The sequence below is a fragment of the Eublepharis macularius genome, chromosome 13 (assembly GCF_028583425.1).
Source record: "Eublepharis macularius isolate TG4126 chromosome 13, MPM_Emac_v1.0, whole genome shotgun sequence".
NCBI classification, from domain to species: domain Eukaryota; kingdom Metazoa; phylum Chordata; class Lepidosauria; order Squamata; family Eublepharidae; genus Eublepharis; species Eublepharis macularius.
In genome coordinates, this window is record NC_072802.1 from 47,802,443 (window position 1) to 47,821,542 (window position 19,100).

General features: G+C 42.4%; 1 protein-coding gene across 1 annotated transcript; it reads right to left on the minus strand.

The window, feature by feature from the left end:
* Window positions 1-220: 220 nt before the first annotated feature.
* Window positions 221-17,463, minus strand: RNF10 (ring finger protein 10). The gene is made up of 17 exons (XM_054997039.1): window positions 16,855-17,463; window positions 14,908-15,113; window positions 10,776-10,975; window positions 9,905-9,995; window positions 9,121-9,305; window positions 8,895-9,031; window positions 7,277-7,437; window positions 6,327-6,452; window positions 5,805-6,060; window positions 4,654-4,787; window positions 4,183-4,300; window positions 3,791-3,892; window positions 2,834-2,971; window positions 2,403-2,500; window positions 2,170-2,230; window positions 1,863-2,024; window positions 221-1,196 (listed from the first exon to the last, which is right to left on the minus strand). Exons 1-17 carry the CDS (start codon window positions 17,030-17,032, stop codon window positions 1,123-1,125), a joined length of 2,427 nt encoding a protein of 808 aa, XP_054853014.1. The 5' UTR covers window positions 17,033-17,463; the 3' UTR covers window positions 221-1,122.
* Window positions 17,464-19,100: the final 1,637 nt, after the last annotated feature.

Sequence of the window (19,100 nt, forward strand, 5' to 3'; positions counted from 1 at the left end):
TAAAGTAACTAGTAATGTAGCATTAGTTTCTTCTACAAGATACAGTCTAGCAAGGGGGAAGGGGGAAGCGCTTTCTGCTTTTTTGCCATGGGCACTCATTTGAATGGAAAAATTAACTGTGCTAAGAGCAAACCATACATAGATCCTAAGACCTTGAACTGTCTGACAAAGGTTAATGGCTTGCAGCTGGGGAAAACAAGTCCACACCACACATCAGCAGCCCTGTGTTGTTCATGTTTATTGCAACTGTTTGCCTTTGCTGGTATGATACATGAAGCTCACTGTATTCAACACAGCTTTTAGTAAGTTTCAGATCAAGCCACAAACAATGCAAAGTGATTTTTTTAAATGAAAGAAGGGTGAGAAGAATGGTTGGAAGTATACAATCCAGTCCAGATCTCCACCATCGCACCATGGAGGTTAGTGCATCCATGGTCTTCGAGGTTCAGGCTACATAGTTGTTTAAACATGCTACCTGTTCTTACCAAAAGAAAAGCTTTGTTCCTTATTCTTGTAGCACCACACACAGCTAACTTGCCAGACTGAATACAATGGCTTTCTGAACCTATTACTGTGATAGGACAGCTTTTTCAAAAAGCCCTCCCTCAAAATGCAAAGACTGCAACAGCAAGTTGAGATGGGAACCAAAGTTGTTATACCGCTAGCCATTCTTTTTAAATTGGAATCCTGAATCTGTATGCGTGCTCTAAAGGGAGACCTGTGTACTCAGTTCCAGAGTAGCAGCTGCAAGAGATATTAATGTATCCACTGTTATGCATTGGACTCCTTTTCACAGGGAGTTAACTGGAAATTTTGCCTCAAGAACAGCATACAAATGCACCATTGCTGGCAGTGTTGTTTTTTTCCCTGCAGACCAACTGCAAGTCAGGCTAAAATTAAGCTTGGCATAACCTGAAACATTGGCTAAACGGCCTGAATTTCAATACTTTATTTTGGTATCAACAAGTGAATTAGCTGAACACATGCTTGTTTTGAATCCTCACCACAGCCCTAGTTCCAGAAACAGACTTTATTCAGCTGAAACTTAAATACTTATCTATAGCAGCAAAAACACAAAGCAAACAAAAGAAACCAAGAGAAAGAACCTGTCCATTACCAAGATTATTTTGTATGAACCACTGAAGTGCTGAATAGCAGCGTTTGCTTCTGTTTCTTTTTCTTTCCTTTTTTCTCTTCTGTAAAGGGGGGAAAAAAGCAGGTGTAGGGTCAGCTTTTTGCAAGCAGCAGCTCCCCTGCCATAGTTAGACTAGGTAATTACCCTTCACCCCATTGAAGCATTTCACAGTTATAACTGCTTAGGTAGGAACTAAGTTGCCAAAACAATGGCAACTGCAACACTGAGGCAAGAAGACCCCTCCTATAGTAGGAGGTGTCCATCTACAAATAAGACAGGCTGTGATACCTCATGTAGCTGACGAGGCTAAGCTTTAACCCATGACCTTTTCAGTTCCAATCCTTAAGTCCCCAAATTGTCAAATATCATACACACTCATATCATGCCTCAATATCATGCACAAGCACTGCACTCGGGAGGCATCAGGGTCAATTACTTCCATCTTAAGACAGCTGAGTGGGCTACTTAATGAAAGCACCATTCCTACGGCAACACTTCAGTGAGACTCTGCCAACCGGACTTGGACTGATGCATATAACCCTTTTGCTTCCCTTATTTAGAAGTTAGCAGGACACACTACTACATCACTGCAAGACAATGCTACTAGAAGAACCCAAGTTACGAACAAGACTGACTACAGTTCAGACAAAGCGCTCTGAAGGCTCTTGGCTGCACACATACCACAGGGGGAAAGACAGTGCTGGACTACTGAAGCACCTTCCCTTACCCAAGTAGTGGTTAGCAGTGGATGGCTTGTCCAGTTTTAGGAAGGCTGCTTCAATTGCTTGACTAAAGGAATTCTGGAAGCTAGGCACAGGTATTCGGTCTGAATTATCACTCTCCCCATCACTGTCCCCTGGAGCAGGAGGTGCCAGGGTTGTGGTCTCTTCTGAAAAAGAAAGCTACTGCTCAATAAGGCCTCTCACAAATGCTTGTGGAATGACATTAGCTAGGCTCAAGTGACACGTGATTTCTCTATAAAGCCCCCACTGCTTGAAGACACTAAACAATTGCATAAACGGAGACTTCCTTACCTTTCTTCTTTGGAATAGTTTTCGGCCATGTTTCTGGCTTAGCTTTCCCAGCCCGCAACATCTACCAAGAGTAAGACAAAATCAAAATCAAGACCCAGACAAGTCATCTCAAGCAACAGTTACTCAAGTGTTTCCAGCCTCAGCCCATTCCAGAGAACTTTGCTTGACTCATGGTCTAAAGTAATCAGGCATTTAACTTTGTGCAACTGAAGATTCTATACAGAGGTCATTACCTGGGCAAATGAGGGGAGGGGAGACTCTTCCTCCAGGCTCCCAACACACAGAGAGGGACTGCTGATGCTGGCTGTAGGTGACAGTGGAGTCAAATACTCTGCAAGAAGTAGAGTAGCACATTTAATGCAAGAATTAAAAATGGCATTAAATTATTGAAGAGATAACAGTAAATATGAGGTTCCCAATTGTCTGCATTATCTATTCTCCAGCATTCCTTTCCCAGGTCTCTGCAACGTTATGTGTTCTGTATGGCTAAGCACAGCTGACTCCCCAGCGTCTGACATACATATAAGGAAGTTAACTCAAAGCAAGAGCTATTATGTTAGGTAGGGAAGGGCCAAGCACTTTTTTAGGTGCTGCCAGCTAAGCAACTAAAATCAAACCTTTAAAGGAGTCCAGGGGTTAATTACAAAGTCTTTCAGGTGCTTACCTGGTTGAGACACAGGGCTTCTACCAAGTGGTAACTGCAGAACACTGCTCTGATTTTCTATGCCAGAGAATTCTTCTGAATAAGAGCTGAAGGCAGGAAACTGCTGCAGGTTCTCTAAAGCAATACGAACCTCTGGATCTAGACAGAAAGCCAAAACCCCTGTGACACATCCAAACTTTGAAAGACAGTTTTACATGCAGCTATTCAAGTCAGCTTCAGTTTTTTGCATCTCCTTTTTCTACCTCAAACAATGGTACTCAATAGCAACCACTATTTAAATGGCTCCTCAACATTCCTGCTGGATATTGGGCTGGGTGTCTAGTTTGACAAGTACTCTTTGCAGACCATGATAACAACATAGATTTATATACCGCCCTTAAGGACAACTTAACACCCACTCAGAGCGGCTTACAAAGTATGTTATTATCCCCACAACAATAATCACCCTGTGAGGTGGGTGGGGCTGAGAGAGCAAGCGGAGGAGTGGAGATTGGGGAATCAAATCCAGTTCTCCAAATCAGAGTCCCATTGCACTTAACCACTACACCAAACCTTTTCTGTTGCTTCTGTATATCTGCTCACCTGTTGCAAATCACACCACTATCCTTAGTCGTCACCGAGTGCAATCTCAAAAGCTCAAGCAAGTGCTCAAAGCAAGCATTTTTTTACAATGTACCTTATCCCCTATGCCATGCTGGCTTTCCCTAGAGGGTCTGATTGAAGACCCAGGTTTGTATCCACATTGCACCATGGAAACTCATTTGAGTGATTTTTGGATCAGTCATGTTCTCAGCCTAATCAACCCACAAAATTGTTGTGAGAAAACGGAGAACAGTGTTGTAAGCTGTTTTGGGTCTCCATGGGGGAGAAGAGTGGGGTATAAATACAAATATAGTCCTTCCATTTTACAAAAACAGAAGGCAAACAGACTCTGCTGTTTCAAGGATTGCCACTTACATCTTCCCTGCTTCTTGTTTTCCTCCAACTCAATTCTGCGTTCCCGCCGCCGTTCATCACGAGCTTTCTTCTGTCTCAGGCGCTTTCTTTTTTCAATATCATCTAAGAGCCATTGAGAAAATATCTCAGATGATACAGGCTACTAAGAATCCTTGCATGTTAATGTCCCCCTTAACCAATTAGCTTATCTCCTCCCCAGCCACATCCTGAAGACACCTTGAATGGGCTTCTAACTGGTTTCCATTCCATTTCTATTAATCCCAAACACAAAAAAGAAACTCTTTTGTTTCAGCTAGGACTAGACCATTTCAAGAGGGGGGGAGTGGGAGCGGGACACTCTTGTTCCCATCCCTTCCAACCTGCTCACAAGAAACTGAACTTCTAATGCTCACCTGAAAACATCTGCAATGTTTCCTTTGAAATTACAGGAGGTTTCAAAGCTAGTTCACAGATACTGAACTCACAGGTGAGAGGCAAGTGACACAGATAACGATGGCGCTGTCGAACATCCTATCAAAAGAGGAGAGAGAATTTACAGGACCTTAGAACACCTCACCTCTCCCATAAGCTATCAACTTGTTCAGGGAGACTAGTCAATCCCAACAAACAATGTGCTTCCTGGAACCTCTACCACCCATTCCCACTCCTCCTCCTGAACAGAATTAACAATTGGATTACCAGGTTTGAAGATTTCCAATAGTAAAAGAAACCTTATTAAGTACATTAAAACCAAGCAGCCTGCTGGGAAATGTTTCAGCTAGCATTGAACTCTTGGCATCTTCTCAGATTAGGCCTAGCTCCTTCAGACAGCCTCAAAAAGCTAGATGCCACAATGGCCTTACTGATCATAAATAAGTGATTACCTCTGTCATGGAATGGCCAGATATCTCAACCACAGTGGCAGTGATCTTCTCTGGACTCTTCTCCAGGCTGCCATACTCGTGCACAAGGCAACGAACGTTCAATGGGTGAAGGTACAGATACTGCCCATCCTCTGCTACAATATTGAAGAAAAATCATGGGATGGTTATTGAAATCCTGGGAAATTAGCCATGGCCCTCAAGTTTTGTTTTAGAAATATGGGCCTGTAGTCTACCACTCTGTTCAGCAAAGTTTAATGCATTCTAGAGGAAGAACCACTTAAGTAAGAGCAAAGCTTCAAACTTAACATGGCAGAATACAGTGGCCCCAAATCTCCAGCAGCTCCATGCTTATTTGTGTACATCTAGATTTTCATCAAACCACCCCCTTCCCCCAACATTACAAAATGCCTTTGAAGCTCTATGAAGGGCTGGTATTTGAAGGAACAAGGAGCGAGATGTGCAGTTCTCTGAATCAAACTGACTGAGCAGGTTAATTCAAAGTACAAACTGCAATGGAAATGGGCATCTCTATCCAAAAGATGTCCTTTAGTACAAAGCCACATCCTCAAAGATTGGAATTAATGTTCCTTATGTCCATCATAGTGCAAAAAAAGAAAAAAAGCTGATTTCCCTCATTTCAGACATCACAATACTAAATAGGAAAGAGTCCAGTAGCACCTTTAAGACTAACCAACTTTATTGTAGCATAAGCTTTCGAGAACCACAGCTCTCTCTGTCAGATACTAGACTGTTTACTATTTTGCAATTACAGACTAACACGACTAACTCCTCTGAATCCACAATACTAAAGTATCTCCTATTTAGGTCTGCAGCCTACAGTTCACCTCTGGTACCCAACATTGTGCATGTAGTCAAGGACAACTGGCAGCCTGAAAATTGCATCCCACTCTCATAAGCCCCTTTGCCATATGCAGGTCCCTCAGAGGCTTCCAGCAAATTTTTGGTTTATTGCTAACTATGCCTGCTCTACAGTTTTAGAAGATGGAACCTTTTTAAGAAGAGCTGCTCTCTTGGCTCCTTAGAAGGGGCCCAAGGTATGCCGTACTCCTATACTGAATAACAGTCCCAGAACGAAGCTAGCTTTTATCAGTGAAACACCTCAGCTGCTGACCTTACTGTGAAACACTAACCTTGGTAGAAATAGTAACATGGAGAACTACTTGGGTGCCCGCTGCTGAATGTTGAAAGCAGTTGCGATTCCTCACAGGCGGCTCCAGGCAAACTAGCCTCACCCAGTTCATCTGTGCCTGCTGCATCCACAGAGTCTTCAGTATCACCCACCACTGCCTCCTTAGTCTCAGAGGGGAGGAGGACAGCATTGGCAGAATTCTCAGGATGGGGTTCCAAGATCTCTTCATCAAAGGCAGAAAGATACTCTAGAACACACTGGTTATAGCAGAAAGAAATTAGAATGTTCATGTTTCTCCACCCGTTTGACCACACCATAAGAACCATCTGCCACAATACTGCTTTCAAGTATTAAAGTGGCACTTCTGTCAACACTAATGATTTTACTAGACTCCCCAGGAAAGGGCAAACCCAGTTTACTGATCTTCCATAAGCACTGGAGCCCCAGAGTAGCTCCATTAGCACCATTAAAAGTGTTTTAGTTTTTGAATGGGTAAGTGTTTCAAGAACACTAAAGCTCTCACCTTTTTCTCCTGGACTACTCTTGCTTCTCTGTCAGAGGAATCCATCAGGACTAATTCTTCTACTGCTGCTGTGGTCTCTGCAACATCATCTCTATTTCTGTCAGAGACCAAGGTGCCCTCTCGATCCTATATCAGGATTGAGGCAAAATGTTCAACCTTTTGCTAGTCTTTGGGGTTATGAAAGACACAGACTGTCTCTATGAGCAATGGTTGTAAGTTGGCAAAAGGTGACTATTAGCCACTTTTTGCAACTTATGACCGTTGTTATCTAAAGTACTGACTATTTCACTTTTTCATTAACATTCTGTTAAGGACGTGCTACATTTTCCAATTGCAATAAGGACCCAACACCGAGTTTAAACACAACTGTATGTCCATGGTCATATTATTTTTTGCATCAAAAGCAAAATAAGTCTTTTTAAAAAACCCTGTTTTAACTCATACTTAGGGAATGTAGGAAGAATTTCCTGCAGAACTTTAAACTTGCCCTTAGAACACTATACTAGATGTTAAAATGCAGATTTACTTGGCTTCAAATATGTTGCTTCAATTCCAGTTCTGGTTGCTATGGAGCCCTCAACTGTATTTTTTTCATGGATACCTCATGTACCAGTTCTAAGCCTGAGGCTAAGCAGAGGATCCAGAAATAGGCACTGGCAATGATATGAAACTGTTTATTAATTCTGTCAAATCTAACATAACCTACAGGTACAGTGCTATTGCAAGGATAAAATACAATCCAGAAAACAGCATGTAAACTTGAAAGAACTATAGAAAACACAAATTTAGTATTATTTGTGGCTCTGCATCAAAACAGGGAAATATTTTTAATTCTTAGCAAGGGCAATACATAGAAAGAACTCAAAGATATCCATGTTAGCAGGTATACTTTAGAAAGCAGACCCCCCCCTCCCCACCCACACACTAAGGAGCAATTAAAGGGTTCCTGCCTTCAGTTCCTGGATGGCTGCTTCAATGAAACATGCTTCAGGTGTGTGCTTCTCTTCCTTGTACTGATGTAGGAGAGCCACCTTCTCCTCTGCAATTACCTGCTGCAGCACTTGAGCCTTGGAAGCTAAAAGCAGCTTTGAATATTGACTGTGTTGCTTATCTGTATGAGAAATAGTGACACATTGGAAAAAAATCCATGACCATCTACTCTGGACACTTAAAAGTTAGCACTCCATTGTATAGTCTGCTACTCTTTAAAAAATCAAAGCCTGCTTGGGGAAGGGTTCTAGCAAAACTTGTTCCATCTAATACAAAATTCTTAATATCCATCAGGGGCTATCTCTGGTAAGAAGCAGCAGGTTTATAAACATTCAAACATATTGATCAGACATCTGAAACAAATAAGAAATTTGCGCTCAATCCTATCTTGCTTTTAGGAGGGCATTACAATCTCTGCATCTAATAGGCTTTTATACCCTAGCGTCAACAAGAGGTAAGCTCGCCCATGGTTCTTCTGGAGGGTCTCAGATACATGCTTTTACATAGCTTCTGTTCATGTCAACAGGAATTGAACAGAACTTCTCAGTCGTTTATGCTCCATGATCAGATCGATCTAGCTCCTATTCCACTACCTTAATGGCATGTGGCTACACATGGTACTGTGTTGTAATGTAGTGGTTCCTAGCATGTGTCAGGGACCTCGGGGAAATCCATGAACCCATCCAGCTTGGAAAGGTTTCTGCCTCCCCTCCCCCAACTTCCTGTCAGGCCAACTGCACTTAATCTGCCTGCAAGCTTGCTACAGTGCAGCCACATATCCCCAACTGGATTTGCCTGCACTGAGCCACCATCCAGGCAGGTGGCATTGGACTAGCCTCAGCCAAAGACCCCCAACTGTGCACCAGCCCAGTCACAGCTGGTTGCCTATTCATGAGGAGAACCCTCCTCATAAGGGAAGTTCCATTGCAGGGGTGGAACAGCAGCCAAGCAGCCCTTGATCATGTTTAGATCTAGCACTATTGAGAATCCTGACCTCAAGGAACATTTTGTATTGTACTTTAATCACTATTTGTGTTAGATTCCAATACCTGTGAGCTCCTTTGGAAGCAAACTTAATTAAAAGCAGAGTTAAAACAAGCATCTTCCAGCTGTCCTGTCAGCCACTGAAAGCTCATTAAGCATTCAAGCAAATACCCAAGAATACAGAGCTTTGCAAAGGGATCATTCTAGACAGCTACACAAGTAACTCCAAACTATACAAACATATGAAGCTTTCCTACACTGTGTCAAGTCACTGGCCTGGAGAGTCAAAAGTTACAAAAAACTCTTTGTTCCAATGTCTTGCACATATATGTGTTATTTAATAAAACACATTTGAAAAATCACAACAGCATCTACAAGTTTATTTAAAAGCATTACTGAATTCATGGTAGCTTTTTGTCATTATGTATCTTCTAAACTAACAGAGAGTAATAGTACAACTACTATCATGTGGAGATTTGCCGTTTTTTGATGTTATGAATAGGTCAAAAAGGTTAAGAACCCCTGTTGTGAAGCATCTGTGACATCCCAACACACACTATTAACCTCCGATCACGCATATTAAAGAGGACTCACCTCCCAAGTGAATAGGCTGCTCCACATTCATCACCTTTGACTTTGGCAATGCCATCAAGGCTCCCTTCTCACGCTGCATCAGCTGCATTGTAATTACATCACCAATTGCATACTGCCGTGTTTCCAGAGCAACCACACTGAGAAAGGAAGGGGGAAGGGGGAGGAATGAGCAAAAGACAACTCTCTCTAGCAACAGCAACAAAAAATGTTCAGAGAATCTCTTTACCTCTTGAGGTCCTTCTTGTGAATAGAGCCATAACATATGGGGCACTTACTCCAAGTCTTCTCACTCAAAGAGAGATAGTGCAAGATGCATGGCCAGCAGAAGATGTGCCCACAGCGGGTGATCTTGGCTGCCGTGGGTGGGTAGAGGCATATTGGACAAGAGGGCACTTCATGGCTGCAGATTCTCTGCGAAAGTGAAACAGATTCCAGTTTACTAAACTACAGTCTGCCGATACAAATTACTTTTCCATCCAAGGAACAATGCTTATTTGGGTTGATGGAAAGTGACTATTCCTTCAGAAGGACATCCTTGCCCAATCCCTGTATTTTGTCTAGCAAAGGAACTTTCCATATATATATACTAAGGAAATGGGTACATTGAGAGCAAAAGGAAATGGTTAGTAAATACCAAACGTTCTGATACAGAAATAAATTCATACTCGCTTTCAATGTTCGCTTAAAACTCAATTGAGTTTTAAGTAGTAAGACTACATCTTGGTGACATGCAGTTGGGGCACATCAATTTAGAATCTCATGCTCTTATGGGATAGTAGAGAGGTCCTTGCCAAACTGTTCTTTCCAAACTGAAAGTTTACACACAGCTGAGGTTGTCTGATCTCTTACTTCTGTCACATACATAATTCCAAAGCTTGCTACCAAAGACTGTTGTTCTAGACCGCTATTTAATGAAGGGGTTAAAGTTGAACAAGTGGCAGGTTTAGAAGATGAAAACAACCAATTTAAATATGATCATGTAGTAAAGAGGCAAATCTACTGCTACTGACCACTTGTTCCACGAAGTCCCAGTTGACCAAGGTATCTGGATCAGTGAAGTGAACTGAATAGTCCTGATCATCACACACCACAAATTGGCAGCTGGAAGGAATGTACATGATAACAAATGATAATGTAATGTTATACAGAAAAGGGTTCAAAAGTACAGATTTCAGGATTACAAGCAATGTTCAACTAGCAATGGCTCAGATATTTTCTACTACCGGATTAAATGAAAGGATAATCATGCTGTACACAAATCAACCTCTCGCAGGAAACCAATCCACTAATTGTTAGCAATTTAATCATGTATGTAATCGTGATCAAGGGGAAGCACTACTGAAAATGCCTCCATTAGCTTAAGTCACCGTACAACTGCCCTCATTTTTTTTAGAAATACTGTAAGCATGTATCTTCATGATTAAAAAAACTTCTGAAGCATTTATAAATATTTAGTTTTATTTAAAGCTCTTTATTGAAAGCACATATAAACCCTGGGCATGCTACCAGGAAGTGCACAGTAAGGGAGCTCCTGTGGTTCAAAGCCTTCTTAGCAGAGCCTATTTCTTAAAAACTCTGTGATGATCAGACCTGAAATTCAGTCTTTCTATAAAAGGATCTTGGATAAGCACCTATGACACTACCTTTTCCAAAAAGCCTACTAGTGGTGCAGTGGGAAAACATGCAAGGAAATGGCAGCCGAAAGGAGCCAATGGAAGAAAGTGTGCAGTTAGTTCCCCTGTGGAAGCTCCACTGCTGATTGGTACATGCCTTTGCAATTGCAGCGGTAATGAAAGGAACACAAAGAATCCTTGCCACATGAAAGCAGCCTAAGATACATGTAGAATACTTCCAATAAAGCTATATGTATCCCCTACTTACTTGGCCTGTAAGAAGAGCTCCTTGTTAAAAGGTTTGTTTTCCCACTTGTTCCTTCTCCCCCAGCTGCCACGGCCACTTCCATCAAAGTGGCTTGCTTGACCACGGGGTTCAAAGGTAAAATTTAGTAAGTGATTCAGACTAATCTTCTTAGGACCAGAAAACTGGGCAGGGCTAAATTCTGCCCGTTGGGCCTCTGCTACCTTAAAAAAAAAAAAAAACAGACAGGGTAATTTAAATGCATTAATAAACCAGACCTATGCCACATACATGCCCATCTTTGGCTGCACTAACATGTATGAAACAAAAGAAGTTCAATATAAATGTTTTTGTACATAATTAGAGTTGCATCACAAGTTCAAAAAGCAGGCAGATTGAAGTTGTAACTAGCAATACCCAAGACAGTAAAACTGACCTGATTTGGGAAATGGACAAAAAAAATAAATCAAGGTTTAGGGAACAGGCCAAATATTTGAGACTCCAAAATATGTTATACCAGGGCAGACTAATTTACTGAAATCAATATTTTTCTTATATATTTAGATACTTCTAAATCTAAGTATTAACTGGTTGTTATCAACAGACCTTATGCAACCTTATTTTAGAACATGCTAAATACACTGCTTAAATTTAGGTAACTCATAGCCCCAAGTAGGGCCTCTGTTGTAACATGCAACCATAATAGGTTTTTGTAGACAGGGGCTAGTTGGAATGTACTGCTTCTTTCTAGAGCTGCTTTATTTTCAGTCTCCTTTGTCACGGGAAGCCAGCCAGCTTGTCATTTCTGGGCAAAGTGGAAGTTTGTCCAGAAACAAACAGCTGGTTGGCTTGTGAAGAATTACAAGAGGGGCTGGACAATTTGGAAATCCTGCCCCTCAGGATCTTCTCATCCAAGATTCAGCAAACATTTAAGGGCCTCAGTAAGCTGATTCTCTGCCCCAAATCAATTTTCAGCTGCTCATGCATCCTGGAGCATATTCAGTTCTCACATCAAAAGGTTTTGTTGTTCTTTTTCTTCTGGTTAATCTACAAAGTCCTATTTCTCTGCAATCTGGTGAGAGACCCCTGCTTTGTCATTGAGCACCTGGCTTGCTGTGTTCATGATCAGAGATGTGAAGGCCTGAGAAGAGCAGGATAGTCTAGGAAAACCTGTCCCCCTGCACAACTCCCCCTCCCCATTTTTGCCAAAGAGAAACTGGGAGGTTTGAGGGAACACTAAAAAAACTCCTACAAAATATTTTAAGCGAGAAAAAAAACCCTTTGTCTTAAAAGCATTTCACTTGTTCCAAATGTATAGTATGAAAAAGTGAGGACTTTCAATTCTCCCAATGGGAAAACTGGGAAGTTTGGAGAAGCTTCAAAACTTTACATTTCTATTCACGGTTAGCATGAATACGTAAAGACAATTTATGCTTCCCTTGCATTTTTAAACAAAACTAAACCCAGATGGCACAGATATGGTAGCCCGGGTTCCAAAAGTTTGGTGAACACTTGAAAAGTTAGAATTCAATCAGCTTAAATAACGAGAACATGAAGGTGTGTGCAGTGGTGAAGCTCTCCTTTCTACAGGAATGATGTTTTCATCCTGTTCTTCTTCCAAGAATCTCAGACTGGCAAACATGAGTCTTTTCTATTGTATCCTCATATCAACCTTGTGAAGTCTGCAGGTATTTGCATTCCTAGTCCACTTATCCACCAATCAGAGTTTGCTCTTCACTCGTGAGCACAGACTCCACTTCCATTTCTTAGAGGTCAGGACTTCCTACCCATTGTTCTCAAGCAATGCACTTGAGTTCAAAGAGTTCGTAATTGGTCAATGCTGTTAATACCAGGTAAGTTGGTGGAAACCGTTATTAAAGAGACAATTAGTAGGCACACTGATGAACATAAGATATTGAGGAAGACTCAGCATGGGTTCTGTAAGGGAAGATCTTGTCTCACGAACCTGTTAAAGAGTTCTTTGAGGGAGTGAACAAACATGGACACGGGGGAACCAATAGATGTTGTCTACCTGGACTTTCAGAAAGCTTTTGATAAAGTTCCTCATCAAAGGCTGATAAGTAAGTTCAATAGTTATGGGATAAAAAGGACAAGTCCTCTTGTGGATCAAAAACTGGCTAATGAATAGGAAACAGAGTATCAATGGACAATATTCACAGTGGAGGATGGTAAGCAGTGGGGTACCGCAAGGCTCAGTATTGGGTCTGGTGCTTTTTAACTTGTTCATTAATGATTTGGAGTTGGGAGCAAGCTGTGAAGTGGCTAAGTTTGTGGATGACACTAAATTGTTCAGGGTGGTGAGAACCAGGGAGGATTGTGAGGCACTCCAAAGGGATCTGTCGAGGCTGGGTAAGTGGGCATCAATGTGGCAAATGAGGTTCAACGTGGCCACGTGCAAAGTAATGCACATTGGGGCCAAAAATCCCAAATATAAATACACAATGATGGGGTCCAAACTAGAGTTGTGGTAGATAACTCACTGAAAATGTCGATACAGTGAGCGACGGCAATAAAAAAGGCCAACACTATGTTGGGGATTATTAGGAAGGGAACTGAAAACAAATCAGCTAGTATCATAATGCCCCTGAATAAATCAATGGTACGGCCTCATTTGGAGTACTGTGTACAATTCTGGTCACCACACCTCAAAAAAGATATTATAGTACTGGAAAAAGTGCAGAAAAGGGCAACTAGACTGATTAAAGGGATGGAACACTTCCCCTATGAAGAAAGGTTAAAGCGCTTGGGGCTCTTTAGCTCGGAGAAACGACAACTGAGGGGTGACATGATAGAGGTTGACAAGATTATGCATGGGATAGAGAAGGTAGAGAAAGAAGTATTTTTCTCCCTTTCTCACAATACAAGAACTCGTGGGCACTCAATAAAATTGCTGAGCAGTCGGGTTAGAACAGATAAAAGGAATTACTTCTTCATCCAAAGAGTGATTGACACATGGAATTTACTGCCACAGGAGGTGGTGGCAGCTTCAAGCACAGACAGCTTCAAGAGGGGATTGGATAAACATATGGAGCAGAGGTCCATCAGTGGCTATTAGCCACAAGGTATTAATGGAACTCTCTGTCTAGGGCAGTGATGCTCTGTATTCTTAGTGTTTTGGGGGGGGGCAATCAGTGGGAGGGCTTCTAGTGTCCCTTCCCACTGGCAGACCTCCTGAGGACACCTGGGTTTTTTGGCCACTGTGTAACACAGAGTGTTGACCTGGATGGGCCATTGGCCTGATCCAATATGGCTTCTCTTATGTTCTTATGGTCTTCCCATTGGTCTGGTCTTCCCATTGTATCATCATTCAGGGATGATGTTACTAAATAGAATGCCTATTATATCTCCAATAGCAAAGTGGGTTGCTTTTCTGGTCATCAGTTAAATCAACCCCAACATGTCTAAACTCAAAAGCTATGATAACCAAAGGTAAAGATGTGATAATCTAGAGAATGAGCTCTCATCAACTGAGTAGAGAAAGACTGAATACAACAGATGCATAGTGAAGCTGAACAAGATTAAGGCTAGCAATGGACTGCAAGATTTTATATCTCAGATTCTTCACAGCTCAGAAATTCAGTGTAACTCAAGGTCAGTGAGATTGCCAAGAGTCTATAGTAAACAGGTGATTCAACTGGGAGCTTTATTGTAGTTTGGTGCCACCTTACAAAAGATATAATTGGCAACTGGTTTTGCCATAATATGCTACTTCTGCCACTAGCAGCACTTAGACCTCCCCCCCCCCCGCCAGTAGGTAGCTGCAGAAAAGAATTACAAGCAGAAGAGAGAGTGTCTGTCAAAGCAATCTGAACTCAAACCAGGAATATTGTTATCAGTACCTACCTCATTATTATTTTGGCTCACAACAAAACCAACAAATTTTCACATTTGTTAACATGGAATAATAATATATCCCATTAAAGGAGGCATAGGCAAGCAACAATTTGGATCCGCTCAACTCTTTCAAAAAGGCTATTCTGGTGTTCATTGGACCTGCACAGACAAAAGCTATGGGACATGGGGTGTGTGTGTGTGCACTGTAGTGAGGAAGGGAACTGGGTGAAAATAATGGCTGAATCCAACCCAGTCATTCTGTTCCAAGAAAACTTGCTGTCCCAGAAGGACAGAGTCTCACCTCATCTCGTCTTCCACCATTAGAAGAAGCACTAAAAGGTTTGCAGCCACTGCCATGTCCTCCCCTCTGAGGGGGCATCTTGTTAAAAGCTTTGCTTTTCTGTGAATTGGAGCGACGGGACTGGCTGGAGAAGTTCTCATTTTTGGGATATGAAGTTTCTCGCTTACGATTATAACGCTGCTTGGATCCATTTGCATTTTTTCCATCTAAAACAATGTAAAAAGGTACATATTTACAATTTATTCATATGATTCAGAATTTCTAGTTATAATAAGTTTTTCATTTAGTCCCATGTCAGTGAAAAACAATGCCTATTCCAGCAGTCTTTAAACAATGCTCATCACACAGAAACAAAACGCTGGGTAATTTGGGTACAACTGTATGCAGAGATGCATACACACTACAATTAGAAGATTTATAAAAGGAATAAATGGTATTGCTAGAACACACCAGCAATCTATGACACGACCCTTCCACATTCGTGCTTATTTATGTACTGTCTTTAACAGCAGCCAGCTCAACATATGTTAAGACATTAAACAAAATAATCTTTGCAGGAATTACAGTATGATGTTACTGACTACATGGGTCCCTTGAACCAAGCCCTTATATTTGGCTGACACAAGTCGCTTTGAGCTCCTCTTCTAATCCCTTTTTATTTACAAGAGAAGCATTATTTATATTTATTGTCTCTTTTCAACAAGTAACCACATTAAGCCTAGTTTGCACACTGCAAACTTAGGTACTATCCTGATGAAGCTTCGTGCCAACACCTCCCATGTGAAGATGGTTAAAACATGCAGAAAGGCTCCTACACTTTTGTCATACAAAAGATCTGGCTGACTCTTATGAAGATATTTTAGTTCATGTTGGTATCATCAGATCCCATTTTCAGACTAACAGACAGGATATCCAAACTTTGTATGTACCACATTTCAGCAGTCTGTTGTAGAAACATCAATACTTTTACTATCACCCCTCCCTTGGCCAATCAAGCCAGACTAATGCTTTCAGACAGATATCAGAACTTACTATTAAGTCTAAAACAGCAGACTCTCATAGCTCACTAATTACACCTCACTTCCATACTAAAATTACTTCCTTGCACTGACATTTAAGTAAAGCAACTAACACAGAGGAAGTCATTAGTTTTCTTTGCGTCCATATAGGGGGCTTTATGTGACTCAAGACCACATTGTTATAAAATACTCAAGATTCCCTCTCCCCCCCCCCCCAAATCTGTAGGTAAAGCTTTCACAGCCATGAAAAGCTCCAGACAAACAAGAAACTCTCTGACCATAACAGAATTATCTCCCTTCCCCCAAATCATTTGCACTACCAGCTGTGCAAATTAGAACATAGGGCCTCTGGAAATTAAAAGCTCCACCCAAAGCCTCTTATCTCTAAACTACATGCTGTAGGAACACCATCCAGTTTATTATTCAGCATAATTATCCAACAACACTGCCTCAACTTGAGTTACAAACCCAGCTTAAATATAAAAGGCCTCCATGGGAATCTCAGAGCTACACAACTGACTGCCACAGGCACACTCTGTGGATAGCCAGCACAACCCCCAGTCTATAGAGCAAAGGGCACAAGAATCCTACAGAATCAGATCAGTAGTCCATTTAGTGCAGCATCTTGCTTCATGCAGTGGCCAACGAACAGGGCAGAGAGGTCAAGGTCTTCCCCTGATGTTGCCTTTAGAGGCTGCCTGCCTCTCAATGTGAAGGTTCCCTTTAGCCACCATGGCAAGGGACCACGGGCAGACCTGACCTCCACGACCCTGTACAACCCCTTTTAAATGCCTCCTTCCTCAAATTTGTTTAATCTTTTCCAGATTAAACAAATCTAGCCAAGCCAGAAGCCACCGCGGAAACAGCTTCGCAACCTGCCCTTTCCCATCATCTCATGCCAAACCGGGCAGGTTCTGCAGCCGCTTACCGCCTTTGGGTTTGGACTCTCCCCCGGCCGGTCCGGCCGAGTTAGAGCGGGGCTGCTGCCCTTTGCCTCCTGCCGCCGAGGAGCCGGGGCCGAGGTTGGAGCCACAGGGGTTGCTCTTGTCCATCCCGTCGTCGGTGAGAGCCGATGCTGTTACTTCTGCGGGAGAACGCCGGAGCATCCACGGGCGCCGCGGGGGCGCTGCTGTTGCGGGAGGACGAAAGGAGGCGGCGGCGATGGCTGAGGCCGAAGCCCAGGCTCATGGCCCGGCAGCGGGGTCGGCGCAGCTCAGGAGTCTCGGCCACCTTCATGGCGACATCTTCCTTATGGCTTCGCCCTGACGAGAGGAAGAGGGAAAAGGCCTCGAGTGTCCAGTTACAGCCTCACCTGCCGCCGAGCGCGGCCGGGCCTGCGGGGCCCCGGGAGCCGAGGGACGGCGGAGGCGGAAAGAGGGAGCCCCGCAGGACCAGGCCGGCCCGGCGCTGACTCCGGCCTAAGCGGGCTCGGAGCAGAAGTGCCGCCCAAGGGAACCCTCCCTCGGGCCGCCTCAGCACGACCGTCGTCGCCTCACTACCACCACAGCCCCGTAATGGCGACGAATCGCCAACAGCAGTGCCCCAAAAGGACCCGGATGAGCCTATTTCTATCAGGGCTGAGAGAGGTGGGGCCTGCCTTGCCCTCAAAGCATGCCGGGTGTTGTTGTCTTTGCCTCCCTTGGTTCGAACAGATTATGGGCGGGGGAAACTACAACCCCCGGTGTACTTTGCAGCAAGACTCGCCTCTCCAGTGACGTTACCATATTGCTCCCATATTGATATAAATAGCAATATTATAGGAGGGTCAAACTAAAGTGCTTCCCCCGCCTTTTGCTTTTCTTTGGTTGAAGCTGCCGCATGGCCCCCATGGGAGTTGTAGTTAAAGATCCCTCTTGCGTCTTTCGAAAGCCCATACCCTGGAAATGGAGTTGATTATTAAGGTACTACTGGATCCGAATCTTCTACTACAGACCAACATGGCGGCTATCCACCTGCTACTTTATTGTATTTATATAGCACTTTCTGATATGAAGGCACTTCACGCCCATTATTTATTCTTACATCATTTATAGTCCACCTTTCTCACTGAGCTGATTAGGTGGTAGACTGAGACTTACAGCACACTCCTATGCAGAGTTGTGCCAGACTAAGCCCACTGAAATCATAGACTGGAGTAACTTGACATATGATTTCACCAGGTAAGTTTTTAGTGCAGGTGATACCTGAAGGGCAGCCCTTATGTTTCATAGCTCTGTCTGTTAGCCATAATGTTATTTAGAAATGTGCAAGTCACATTCAAGCAGAGCTCTTAAATTCTGACAACTTGCAAGTTCACATTGCATATTATTTTGTACTTGTTTCATATGTTTGTTGTTATTTATTTATTCATGTCATTTATAGTCTGCCTTTCTCACTGAGACTCAAGGCGGTTTACACAGTATGAGGTTAATACAATCAGTATCAAGTAAGTACATTTCAATACAATACCATAAGGTTAATATATACAAGTTTAAAGCCATAGCATTAGCAAGGATCCAAGACACAGTAGAGATACTGAAGCAAAACGTAATCAGTTCTAGGACTAACATTAGACAGCATGGAGCGATGGTTATACATAGGAGTACATATTTAAAGCAGCAGATAATATATGAGACAAAAATGGTGATGAAGTCTATGATCCCCAACTTGTTAGTGAAGCACCTGAGAGCCTGATCATCCTTCTTTGGTGGTTGCCTTTTGGATTTTAACTGTCAGTTTTACTGGGCTTATTTTATATTACTCCTATTGTTCTGATTTTATTACATATGATGTGACACTATAGTTTTTAGTACATGTTGTATTTATTAATTTTTACTTGCTAGTTTATTCTTATTGTTTTGAATCATTGTGAGCTGCTTCTTAAGCTCACAGTGTGCATTTTTAGAGAGAGCGCCAATAAATAAATGACAGCTATTATGTCTGATGTTAACATAATACATTTATAAGATCCTCAGAAGATGGCGTAACCATCTTTCCCTGCATATACTAAGAAGCAACCCCCACAAAGTCTTCAATTCTAAGAGTATTTTCCTGGGAGTAAGCATCAAATAATAAAATTGGACTTACTTCTGAGTAGACCTGCTTAGATTACTTCCTAAGTGTAACCCCTCATGGGGTTTTCAAGATAAGATACAAGCAAAGGTGGTTTTGCCATTGACTGACTTTGCATAGCAA